Source organism: Salvia hispanica, chromosome 2 (assembly GCF_029641045.1).
Source record: "Salvia hispanica isolate PSC_SH4W2 chromosome 2, Shi_PSC_v1, whole genome shotgun sequence".
Lineage (NCBI taxonomy): Eukaryota > Viridiplantae > Streptophyta > Magnoliopsida > Lamiales > Lamiaceae > Salvia > Salvia hispanica.
This window is the reverse complement of record NC_142693.1, coordinates 58,458,520-58,471,902: the sequence shown is the minus strand read 5'-3', so window position 1 is coordinate 58,471,902 and position 13,383 is coordinate 58,458,520. Positions and strand designations below refer to the sequence as shown.

At 35.2% G+C, this 13,383-nt stretch overlaps 2 protein-coding genes across 2 annotated transcripts; both read right to left on the bottom strand.

Annotated features, from left to right (window-relative positions):
• Positions 1–2,863, bottom strand: LOC125200917 (ADP/ATP translocase 1, mitochondrial). The gene is made up of 4 exons (XM_048098747.1): positions 2,736–2,863; positions 1,163–1,666; positions 695–1,066; positions 1–599 (listed from the first exon to the last, which is right to left on the bottom strand). The coding sequence occupies exons 2-4, from the start codon at positions 1,658–1,660 to the stop codon at positions 303–305; spliced, it is 1,167 nt and encodes a 388-aa protein (XP_047954704.1). The 5' UTR covers positions 1,661–1,666; positions 2,736–2,863; the 3' UTR covers positions 1–302.
• A 1,140-nt stretch (positions 2,864–4,003) lies between these two features.
• On the bottom strand, positions 4,004–7,176 carry LOC125218032 (uncharacterized). Its single transcript, XM_048119629.2, has 3 exons — positions 6,370–7,176; positions 4,737–5,279; positions 4,004–4,457 (listed from the first exon to the last, which is right to left on the bottom strand). The coding sequence occupies exons 1-3, from the start codon at positions 7,135–7,137 to the stop codon at positions 4,362–4,364; spliced, it is 1,407 nt and encodes a 468-aa protein (XP_047975586.1). The 5' UTR covers positions 7,138–7,176; the 3' UTR covers positions 4,004–4,361.
• Positions 7,177–13,383: the final 6,207 nt, after the last annotated feature.

Here is a 13,383-nt window from a genome sequence, read left to right as displayed (position 1 = left end):
TGAGAAAATGTCAAGTTTTATTTAGCAGAACCTTCTGCAACAAGGCAAAAATGCAACTGTCCCGAGCAAGAAAACTACACGCCTCAAACTCACCTGTCCGAAATCAAGCACCCAGCTGCACTGACAATTATGTCAGCCTACTTATGCAATGTTTACTACCATCCAAAGTTGAATTAAGCAACAGAGTTTGGGGGATAGACATACAACCCCCATAAACAAATTATTATTCAAAATTTAATCAAACCGGTTGTCTTCGATGAAAACCCAAGCCCACGTCGTTGCCGTTATCATCATGAGCATACTTAAGCGCCACCAGAACCGTATTTCTTTCCGAGGACGAGTAACTGCAGCTTATCGTAGCCAGCAAGTACACCAGCACCGGCAATGGCCCTCAGAATGTTTGCTCCGGCTCCCTTGAATAGAGATTTGGCACCTTCATTCTTCAAGATCTGAGAGAACGCATCCAATGAGCTTTTGTATTTTACTGCTTCACCAGACGTCATCATCATACGTCTGCGAACGGTGTCAATTGGGTACGATGCAAGACCAGCACCGTTTGTGATCAGCCAACCCAGAGCAAAGCTAGCAAAGAAACTATCCTGCGACCAACAAATTATTTCAAAGAGGTAGGGGTCAGTACAATCAAAAATGTTCAAATGCAGATGAAGATTCATATATTTAGAGTTATAGATACCTGTAGTGAGCCAGTGAGAAGAACTGGCTTCAATGAATCGTACATTCCAAAGTAGAGACCACGGTAAACAATGATTCCTACACATGATATGTTGAATCCGCGATACAGTCCAGCAATGCCATCGGATGCCAAAGTCTTCCGGTAGACATCAATCAGGCCATTGAACTGCCTCTCTCCTCCCTTCTTTGCAGCCTTGGCATCATTAGCCAATCTAGTACGTGCATAGTCCAGAGAGTAAACAAAGAGGAGAGAAGAAGCACCAGCTGCACCACCTGAAGCCAAGTTCCCAGCAAACCATTTCCAGTAACCATCCCTGTCTTTCTTAAAGTTGAAAAGCCTCTTGAAGTAATCCTTGAATGCAAAATTCAAGGCCTACAAACGATTCAAAAGATTTTATTTAGTACTACTATATACACTAGGGGGGTAAAGTATTACCAGTTTCCAGAAAACAAAAATCATATAACTTGCCTGGGTTGGGAAGTAACGAATCACATTAGCAGTGTTTCCTCTCCACAAAGAACCAAATCCTTCTTCTTTAATTGTTCGCGAGAAACATTCACCGATGCCTCCGTATGGTTTAGATAATCTACCAGTCTTAAGCATTTCATCCTGGTTTTGTATCAGCAGTTTCACACGCTCAATAGGAGCTGCAGCTGTTTTGGACACCGCAGCAGAGACTCCACCCATGAGAAAATCAATGGCAAAGCCAGCAAATCCTTTCTCTGCAGGGGCTTGTGCAAAAACTGGGGAGGCAGTAGACTTGACCATAGAAAGGTCACACGTCATTTGACAGGGATAAGTCAATGCAGTGTTGGTGTAGTTCCCATATTTGAACTGTGATTGATAGAGAGATGGTCGGGGCAGGCTTCCTTCAAATGCTCCAAAACGTTGAGTGGGGGTTGTTCTGTAGAGCTTCCCAGTCACCTTCTGAGCAATGGTGGGATAGTGTGGCTGATCCATAGTCATTTCTTTCTGTGAAAATAAAAAATCCAGCCATCAGACCAAAAAATTAAATAGCTATGGAACAGCCAGAATGAAAAGGAGAGCAACAGAGTAGTGCCTGCCAAAAGTATGGAGACATTATTTGTTAAATAGTGAAAAAATAATAACGGAGACACATCAGTTCATAGAATATCACAGAAAGATAACAATACTATTAAAAACATACAGATAAATTATCATGACGAACATTGGTTCCAGAACAGTACAATAATTCTTCACCGCGTACACACAAACACACACCCATAGATCAACTTCCACAAGGTCATTACATGTTTACAAAAATGAGCTCAAAGATTATGCAGGAAAAAGTGCCATTTATTTATAATACCTCGTAACTATCCAAAAAGAAAAGATGGATTATAAAGATTTTCAATCATGCCCGAAAATGCAAATTCACGACAGCTTAATAACTTAATTAAAATAAAATCTACATCTTGTTGTAAATGAGAATCATCCAATAAACGGAAATAGAAATTTCATAATGACTTCACTAATTAATCCAAAAGGTAATATCTCTGAAACACAGTATGTACAAAATATCAGAAGAATCACAAGATAAAATGGCAAAAAATAGAAATCCCTCATAATTGTGCAAGAAAGTGGCATTCCCATCCCATAAAAACATAGCCAGTCAAACTCACATCCATTTGCGAGAATAATACAGTAACCGTTATTTAGTTTTCACAGAAGTATATAACTGAAACTGAAACTGAAATTGAAACTAAAACATCGGAATTAATCGAATAAATTCAATAATGATAAGAAGTTCATGAAATCAGTTGAAGATACTGATTCATGAAAAAAAACAGCACGATTTGCATTTACATCCATCAGATCTACTATTTGAGTGAACAAATATACGAAATGAAAGCAACAATCAAGGCAAATTACAAAAGGATTCTTCAAGCACACAATACACTACACAAAGTTAAAGGAACAAGCAGATCGCTGTATATTAAAGTGAAGTTCCGAAACCAATCCAGCTGCAGAATTTATTCCGATGAATTTAGAGAATCGAAGGATGTGAAAATTGTGGTACCTTCGCGAAGACGATGAGAGACAGAGAGAACTCCGCCTTGACCTAACAATTTGTCACGCGAAAAAAAGGGGCTTGAGGCAAGTGCACTTTTAAATAGTGGCTACTTTCCCTTTCTTTTTTATTTTTCATTTTTCATTTCTTTTTTCGAAAATAAGTACTCTCGTCCCTAAAATTTTATTACTTTTTTTTCATTTCTATCCGTCCCACAAAATTCATCACATTTCACTTTTTGCTATTTTTAGTAATAGACCCTACATTCCACTAACTTATTCTCACTCACATTTTATTACTCTCTCCGTCCCTATTAATTGTCACTCTTCTTCATTTCGATCTGTCCTTTAATAATTGTCACACTTCAGTTTTACCATAAATAATAAGTAGGTCTCACATTCCACTAACTTATTTCACTCACATTTTATTATAAAATTAATATAAAAAAAGTGAGTCTCACATTCCACTAACTTTTTTAACCAACTTTTCTTTACATTTTGTGGGACAAAATTTGAAACACGGAGGGAGTAATTAGATCATTGAAATAAAATCATAATGAATCAAGCAAAAATGGTAACTTAAGAGTTTTAATTGGTGTTTTTTCGTTACTACCGATATTTAGAATAGTACTCCTATTTTAAATTTATGGATTTATTTTTATTTTTATAAATAGTAGTAATAGAATATAACTTAAGGAGTCACAGCTTAATGTCTTTTAAATCATTACGTATATATGAGTATGTTCGTGTTAAAATAACAATATCTAAAGTAACATCATACCACCATTCCTAGTCAATTATTTGTACATGTGGATGAATAATCAGTTGCCATGTCGTAATCATAAAAAATGTTCAAGAGTAAATTTTCGAGGACTGCAATATCCAATACGCTAGACTGCAATTTTTCCCGTCTGCAATATCTAATACGCTAGACTGCAATCTATAGATTGCAGTCTAGCGTTTATACCATTGCAATCTAGCGTTTATAATATTACAGTCTAGCGTGGTGTCATAGTGTCACTTTAAAAGGTGTTGTCATTTTAACACACCCATATATGAGTACACACGTCGGATCTCCTCCATGACCTCCACACTTGCATTGCACCAATCCAACACAAATTTAGGCTAATTCTAAAAAATAAATATAATGGTCCAAAAACGTTTAGAAAGGTTTTTGAACTGATATACCTAGCGGTGCATGTTGTGAATTTATATATTCTAATAAAGTGATTATATTTATATATAGACTCGTAACCAAGATGTTTGTAGTCTTGTAGATGAAAAATCACCGATTGTATAGTTGTACAATATCACTTGGTCTGAATTAAGAAACTTGTTCTTCGATTTACAAATATTCAACTAGGGGGAACTCTCCAGATAACTTGATCGAGCATTCAAAGCCAGCTAACTGAAGCCAACAATATCAAACACCTTCTCTCATCAAATAATTTTGAATAAACATTTATAAACCCCTTCTCTCATCAAATGGAAAAGGCTTGAAACTAGATTGAAACAAAAAAAATTAACAAATACCTTCTCACATCAATTCACACCATAACTCTAATTCTATTCAAAAGGGTACATTTAAAAAACTCATCTACATACAGTTGAAATCCTCCCACATTTTGGTGCAAAATTAAGCTATGATCTCATCTATCTTGCATTCCCTAAGTCCAACTTCCATTTTCCCACCATTCACCCGAACAATATCACAACATTCACATCTATCAATCTGCAATAAGAATCAAACAAACTAACATAAGATCACCATTTCAGTACACACAAGCTTGTATAAAGAGCTATACTGAACAATCATACCAAATGAAAACATATTCAACTAGGACTCAATTTGATTTTTGTATAATTTTCTGATGTCACAAAAAATAACATATACCATAACTTATTTTTAAAATTATGTTCACTTGTAGGATTTTAAAACTGGTATGCACGAATGATTTTTTCTGCGTCCACCACTGTACTGTTAGCATGTGTGTGTGTGTTATATATATACCTGGAGGCGTTTTTTTGTTGGTGAAATCACTTTAATCTTAGTTATAGTATCAGCGGGGTGGTTGCCGGCGGAGGAACAAGGAGGCAAGCCTCGGGGGCGGGCGCGTTTATACGTTGTCACAATGTGATGAGGTGAAGCGGTCTTGGAGACGGATTGAAGGAAGAAGAAATGAGGCTTTTCACAAGAGTCGTTGGACTGCGGGCGCGTGTTGAACATGTAGAAAGGGTGTTCCTTGCCACTCGCCCACGGAGTGAACGTTTCGATGGGTAATTGCAGGTAGCTCCGTGGCATTATTCTCTCGTATATTTGTGCAGAGTAACCCCACGACACGGAGATAGACCAGTTGGTTTTCTTGTGGTAGCAGATGGTTTGCTGAAGTAGCCGGGACTGGTCAGCGTCGGCCGCCTTCATGAGGTGGCGCGTGGATTGCATGCGATCCATGGAAGGGAATATGGGATCCATTGCGTCGAAGTGATGGAAGGTCATCAGAGGAGTTTGGGGATGGGCTGATAGATAACCTGAGAAGTCTCCGTGTAAATCAACCTGCAAAATTTAGTCACCGGTTGATTAAATAAAATTGTAGACTTGCATTACTTAAAAATAGTCGTAGTAGTTATAATTCATCATTTGTTCATTTTATAATTATTGTGTGTACGTAGTATTCCTCCATCCCATAATAAGAGTCATATTTTGTCATTTCTGTCTGTCCCACAATAAAAGTCTTATTTTACTTTACCATAAATGGTATATAGACTCTACATTCCACTAACTTATTCCACTCATATATTATTATAAAACTACTATATATAAGTGAGACCCACATTTTACTGACTTATTCAACTCACTTTTATTTATATTTCTTAAAACTCGTGCCCAAATCAAATAGGACTCTGGGACGGAGGAAGTATAATATATCAGCAAATTAATGCTCGATCTGTTGTATCTTTAATTATTTCAAGATGCATTACCATTTATTGCTGAATGAAATTGTAACTTAATTATAAGGTCATCGAAAATCATATGTGGACACCATGGCCGACAAGTTAACGATATCGTCTATTCAATTGTGAATTGAAGTATAAAGGTCTGAAATTATTATAGTACTATAATAATGATAAATATATTTGATATGTTGTACGTATTTGATATGTTGTACGTATAACTTTTTTTTGCAAAAACATCTATCATCAAAACAAATCATAGAAATTTCAACATTTCAAATACAAAATATGAAAAACACAACCTAATCGTTTTTTTTTTCGCTTCCATCAATGCGTCTATTCATGAAGAAAACAACGTTGAAAAATATCAACAATATATTATACATTGACGACCAAATTTATTTGTCACGTAATAATCCTAAACAATTTTAAACTTCATAATTTTTGTGAATGACTCTAAAATTGCTAAACAACCGGTTTTTATCAAAAAAATCATCATTATTCCGACACAATGAAATTACTATTAAATTGATTTCAATTTAATGATTCCATTTCCAATGTGTAATAAATCCAAATCATATTTGACATGATTGAATCTTCCAACATGAGATTGTCCTATTCCAGATTCAGTTGATCTCTTATCCATATATAACTCAAAACCGTTAAACAAAACAAAAACAAATCAAACTAACCTGGTGAATCCCTTTATGAGGAGTGAGGCTGACTCCAACATCAGCAATGCACGCCATACTAATCCAATCCGCAGACCAGCCACCCGCGTACCTAATCAAGCACCTATCCATGTCCCTCACCAGCGCTGCCGCCAGCGGGTAGCTCATCACGATCCCCCCGCCCCCAAACGCCTGGTCGAACGAGTACCAGAAGTTGGATATCACGCTCTCCGAGTGCCACCCAAGATAATAGTACTTCCTATGATCCAGCTCCGCCAGCACGTCCACCACGTTCTCCACGAACACCACCGTGTCGTCGTCCCCCATCACCACCCACCTCACCCCCTCCCGCTCCTCCCTCAGCAGCTCCACCAGCCCGTGCACCATCCTCGGCATCAGCTCGAACCGTGGCTTCGTCTCCCGGAACAGCTCCGAGATATTGTCCACTATTTTGTACGGAGGGGCGGTCCTGGGCCAGGGGAGGAGCTCTGGAGGCGGGGCCCGGTCCAGGATCACGTACCCGCGGGTCTTGTTGGGCCGCCACCACGCCTCCAGGTAGCCCCTCCGGTGGGGCCACGTTGGGACGGACCCCATCATGCCGAAGGCTATGTGGCTCAGGTTGGTCCGATGGTCGTTGGCCGCCTGTGGCCGCGGTGGGGCCGGGACCGACACGAGTAATTGGTGGGGCTTTTGGGTGGTGACGATCAAATTGAGAAATAGGCCTATGACTACAAGGGTTTTCCATAAGGTGCAGCTTGTTAAGAAATTTTTTAAATGTTGAGACGCCATTATTTTGATTTGTGTTGGAGTTATTAGTTTTACTTTTATGAAGAGTCAGTAGTGATTAAGTATTTCGTTTTGGAGCACATTGATTTGTCAACTCTATGGGGATTTCTTTTGATTAATGCGTATATCACAATCACATGGCTCTGACTAATACTTTTCTGGCAATGTTGATCCAGGAAAAAAAATTAAGTGCCAGCCATAGAAGAAAAGGTATAATAAGGAAACGTGTATTAGTTTATAATCGCTTTGGCAGAAATTGACTCAAATATTGTGCAACTTGAATATGTTAAATCGAACGGTATAATAGGGTCTTCTCTTCTCATTGGTTGCTAGTATTATTAGAATAATTTAGGGTCTTCTCTTTGGTTGTAAGTCTATACAATTATAATTCAATAATGAGGGTGTCAATTTGGAAGTGTGATTGAAAATGATTTCATGTATAATTTTGTCATAAAATACTAATTAATGGTAATCAAATTAAATAACACCAAAATTCAAACTCAATTATTCATATCTTTATATAATCTTCTTGATTCTATTTCTCTTGATTCATTGTTAACATTGGTCTTAAATTACTAACCTTTCAAATTGTGCAAATTTCCCATGACAATTCTTTTTGTCCATGCTTTAAATCGACGTACATGTCGTTTTTAATCCGATGTATAGGCCTAAAATGGACAAGTAATCGCATTGACTCTCTCACTTTCGAAGAAAAAAAGAGGAAGAGAAGAGGGTGCAAAATGCATATTCTCCTCTATTTTACATCAAAGAGAGAATTCATCATTCCTGGACTCAATCTGCCAAATCTGTTGTAGTGTTATGTTGAAAATAAATAGAGAAGTAAGAGAAAATTCAGTTGTTCGGATACGCATATTTAAAAATGAATAAGAAGGAAAAGATTCTTCATCTAAAATCTCTGTTTCATTAAAATATTACACGACTCACGACACCCCAATAATATTTGAGAAATATACGCATTTTATTATAAATAGCAAATTCTGTTAAAATATTTGTTTTGACCAGAAACACAGTAAAGACACGATCAATCGATCGAATAAACACGTTGGAACATGTTTAACGTGGAATCATGTGTATATGCGTAATATACGGGGGTATGTATATATCAATGAAATTTTGAGTTAGGAAAAGGATCGAGTTATAGATAAACCTGTTTTTATTTTATATTTTGGGTCATCATTTTTTCAATATTTACCCACTGCTAGTAGTAAGTAATAACTCCTTATTTCTTGTCAAATCATCGTTGCAATATTTGTCAAATGGGATGTAATGAATTGCTAACTAATTACTAATCCCAAATTGAGACCAATTTTCAACTATTAGATTAGAAGATCTTGTGGTTAATATGATGCCAAGTGTAATATATTTTAAATTTAAATAATTATTAATTAAATTAAAAGGGTATTAATGTCAAATCCTATATGTAGTAATTATAACTAACTACTTTCTCTCTCCTCAAAATCATCTTAAATCTTTAAATTTACGTAACTCTCTCAATTTAAATTATTTTTTCGCAAAAAATATATCAAATTAAAGATAATTTAATAAGGATTCCAACGAGATCTCAATTGCATATGTTCCGACGATGTTCGGGTGATGAAATTTGATAAATTATATTTCAATTTTCGTACATGTTGATAAGCAGCTATTTTCAACAAATGTAACAAAAAATCTCAATATATTGTAGGCAAAATCTCAATATTATGCATGTCCAATCTCAATAAAAATGTGTTGATATTCCAATGTCATATTGTATTTGTAATACACAATGTTGATATAAAAAAACACTCACGAAAATCATATGATAACATAATGACGATATTACCCTTTTGTTGATATTTTGTCTACTATTTATTGAGATTTTGTGAGCTTTAATCTCATCCACTCATTTTAAAATCCAATGGTGGAGATTTAGTCTTGATTTTGGATTAGGGTGCTAAAAGCATTAGAATAGGACCCTTTGTCAAATTATATTTCAGAGATTGTGCTATATTTACTCAATAATTTTTACTGTCAAATCACTTTTAAGCGATAGTGTTATATTTAACCAATGATTTTAAAGGTTATAGTTTGATATAGTTTGAAAGGATGTTATTTGTTCAATGACCTGTAAATATTGTATTAAGATAGTAAAACTTATATATTATAATATAGGAGTGCATTAAAATGACAACAGCTCTTAAAATAATATCATACCACCATTCATAATCAATCATTTGTACACGCGGACGAATAATCAGTTGTCATGTGGCAATCATAAAAAATGCTCAAGGGTAAAATTCTCGGCCAGCAATATACAACACTGTATACAACAATTTTTTTTCGGCCAGCAATATCCAACACAGCGTTATACTATTGCTGTTTAGCGTTTATAATATTGCTGGATACGTGGTGGTATGGTGTCACTTTAAGAGGTATTAACATTTTACACAAATCTTGTAATATATATTAATATAATATTATATTTTAAACTACTTTTTTATTGGTATTGTATATAGAGTAAATGAGTAATTAATAGATTTATGTAGATTTTATTGTATGTATAATTCAACAATTTTGCTTTATTTATGAAAAACTTAATTTTATTAGTAGGTAGAAGTACTTTTTTAGTCATCCCAAAGTGTTTATTTCAATTATTCTTGATTAGATTAAATTTGCTTGATATGCATTTAATTCTTGAGTACAGAGTTGTCAACTGGGTCAGGCTGGCCCGGCCCACCAGTGAAACGAAGCGAGCCTGGGCTGGGCTCATTAGTTGAGATGGGCTCCAATTGGGTGAAGCCCAGCCCAGGCTCGGACCCATCAGAGGCCCACCTTCTATAATTAGTGTTTTTTAATGTAATTAGGTGATTAATTACTAATAATATTATATTTCCCTATTTATGCATGTCATCTTGTGCACGAGATTGTCTATTATTCCATTTTTTTTAGTGTCTCCGAATGGATTCAAACACTAATAGTTTAATATTAACAAAAGTTTCCTACTAAATCATGATTGCGACATTCAATTTTGACTATATCTAATTTTTTTCTTATATTTTTTTTTATCTAAGAGGTAAAAAAGATGGTTTTGAACTTTAACTTTAAGAATATTACGTATTCAAACCTTGATATTTGATATATAATTATAAAATTTTTTTAATTTGTTAGGTTCAAGTATTATAAAATGCACCATCAACTCATGTGTCATTATCTACTAACAAAACTAACAATATTGGTTATTCCTTTAGTCACTTTCTTTTAAATAGAATAAAGAATATGAAAAATATTGTTAATACAAAGTCAATAAAATGAACTTAAACACATTATTTAAATTTAGATTTAGTTAATGAGATATAAATACAAGTTATATGTTTTATTTTTGCATATAATACATTTACGATATTTTAAAAATACATAAACACAAAATTATATAAAGTCCAGCCCAGCCCAGCTCAGCCCGGGCCCACATGGCAAGTGGGCCTGGGCCGGGCTAAGCAAAATTTAAAAAAGCCCGGCGCAGCCCAGCCCGCCTCAGACATGGGCATGGGGCTGGCTGGCCAGCCTGGCCCACTTGACATCTCTACTTGAGTACTACTCCCTCCGTTCCGCTTAAGATGACACATTTCCTTTTTGGAAACTTTCTTTTTCTAATTAATACACTCAACCACTTTTTCTCACTCCTATTAAAATATTCAATTTTCTTTATCTCTCTACTTTAATACTTACACTCACATTTCTCTCTCCAATTAAACACTATAATCAATAACTCCTAAAATCTCGTGCCAGCTAAGAAATGTGTCATCTTAGCCGGGACGAAGGGAGTAGTAGTACACATATAAAAGTATCTCGTTATTTTTAAGATCTTCAAGACAAAAAAAAAAAACGTTTTCCTACGACTAATTTTGATGACAAAAACATTGAGAGATATATGCAACTATTAACGATGGTAGAGCTAAAATTTTCTTCTTCATGGGCCTCCCACTGCAAAATTCCTGGCTCTGCCACTGGTGTCGGATGCAGTGGAGGAGCTCGAGGAACTGAAACCCAATTTGGGGCAATCGATATTTCATCCTCAATAATCATGTTGTGTAATATAATACATGCATACATAATATCAGTAAGTACTTTCTTGAATAAATATGCATCGAATCTTTGATGATTGTAAAATAGTATGTTGGATGTCGAATGCATGGGCGTATCTAGTAAAGGCTTTGAAGGGGCATTTGCCCCACCTCATATTTTCTACTCCATGTATATTTTACTGATTGTAAAAAAAAATTCTATTAATTTCTCAATAAATGCCGCTCCTCAAATTCTTAAATTTTCTTTATAGATAAATTTGCCCCCGTCCCTGCAAATTCTTGGCTCCGCCCCTGGTCGAATGCATGTTCTACCTCTATATGCGCAACCTAGCTTCAATGGAAATAGATCTATATTTGGCTCGTTTAGGCACAAAAATGATTTCACGAATGTCGGCCACCACGGATAAATGTCACCGACGAGATAGTGCCTCATATTTAGGGAGCGCGAATTGCATCACTAGAGCTCTAGTGTTCAAATGTCACTTGAGATGTTTGAGTGACATTAGTGTCATTGTTGGAACTGGGTTCACAAAAAATGTATGCAAATCGCGAGACAGTAGTCAGAGACTGCTTCTAGTACAATAATTGGATGGGAGCCTTTATGAACGGTATATGTCTCCTCTATGTCATTGGAAAAATTTTCCAATAACAAAGTATGTAATCAATGTTGTCAAGCATGTCAGGGACTGTGGTGTGCTTTGTGGAGATGTTTTCATGTATTCTACGCAGATTGCATCGCAAATGCCCCTAGCAAAAATAATTTTATCATTCTCACACAATGGCACAATGGTCTCGCAATGTGAAAATACTTTGTCGGACATATCAGAATTTATGTCGGTCGCGACCTGTCGGTTTGCCGATGTACACTTTTATAGAATTGAAAGGCCTTGAAGGCTAAGCTCGTCCGGTCGTTGGTGGAATTATTCTTCTCATGCTGCAATGGTATTTGCTAGGCACAAGAATTAATTTTCGCATATAAGAAATTGACGATGAAATACATCTTCCCAGCATCGCGACTTGTCGGTGAAATAATGTACTAAGTTGAATACTCACTCCCATAAAAATAGGGATTTTGGAAATATGTATTTTAAATGCAAAATTGGTAAGCTAAGAGAGAGAGAAAAAAAAAAGAAGGATTGGGTATTATTAGTGGCGAATGAGGTTCAACTTATAAAAGAGAAAAACTTGCCAAAAATAGAAGTGAACTAATTTTGTAGGACATCCAGAAATGAAAAGGGAAGACTATTTTTATGAGACGAAAAGAGTTAAATAAGGTGATTAATATCCTAATCATCCAAACTCTCCTCGTTGCGTTGACATAATATTTGAGATTGATAATTGTAAGAGAAAACAGAGCAAAATGATTAAAAAAATTAATGAAGGATATGGTAGTTGAGAAAAATAGAAGGGGTGGACGGGGATAGTTATAGGAGACATGTCTAAAATTTTTTTGAAAAAATAAATGAAACGCGACCATTGTTATGCAGCACGATTTAGTTTCATTTTTTTAAATAACAAAATTCTGAGATATTCATATTTGCGTGGATACGCGCCCAGTATATATGCATCCAGTGGCGGACGCAGGAATTTTTTGTAGTAGGGGCTTCACTACATAATACTTTTTTCAGTCCCTAAAAATGGAACCTTTCCTTTTTGGCCTGTCATCCAAAAATTAAAAAATTAATCTCTAATAAGGTGGGACCCATTTTATACTAAAACACTTTTTCTTTCTATATATATTTTACTTTACCAATTTTGCATTAAAAGTCATGTGATTTCAAAAGTTTTTAGTGGACGAAGTGAGTATATAGAAAAAAATAATAATACTACTCTCCTTAATGACTTGTTTTCCTTTTTGAACGCCCCATCTAAATTGACATGTTTTTTTTTAAATATAAACACTATCATCTTTAATTTTTTCTAATTTACTGAACTCTTACACTACTAAAATCTCATGTCTAAAATAAAACCTCACTATAAAAATGTAAACTTCCAAATTTCTTGAACTTAAACTCTAACCTAGCATAAAAATTTTAACTCTAACATTTTAAAATCGAGTAAATCAATCGTAAGTTAATCATTTTGTCAATACATCACAAAACTTTATTTGAATTGAAAAGGAAAATTTAGAAGAATTGAACTTACTCCATAATAAATTTTCATGGAT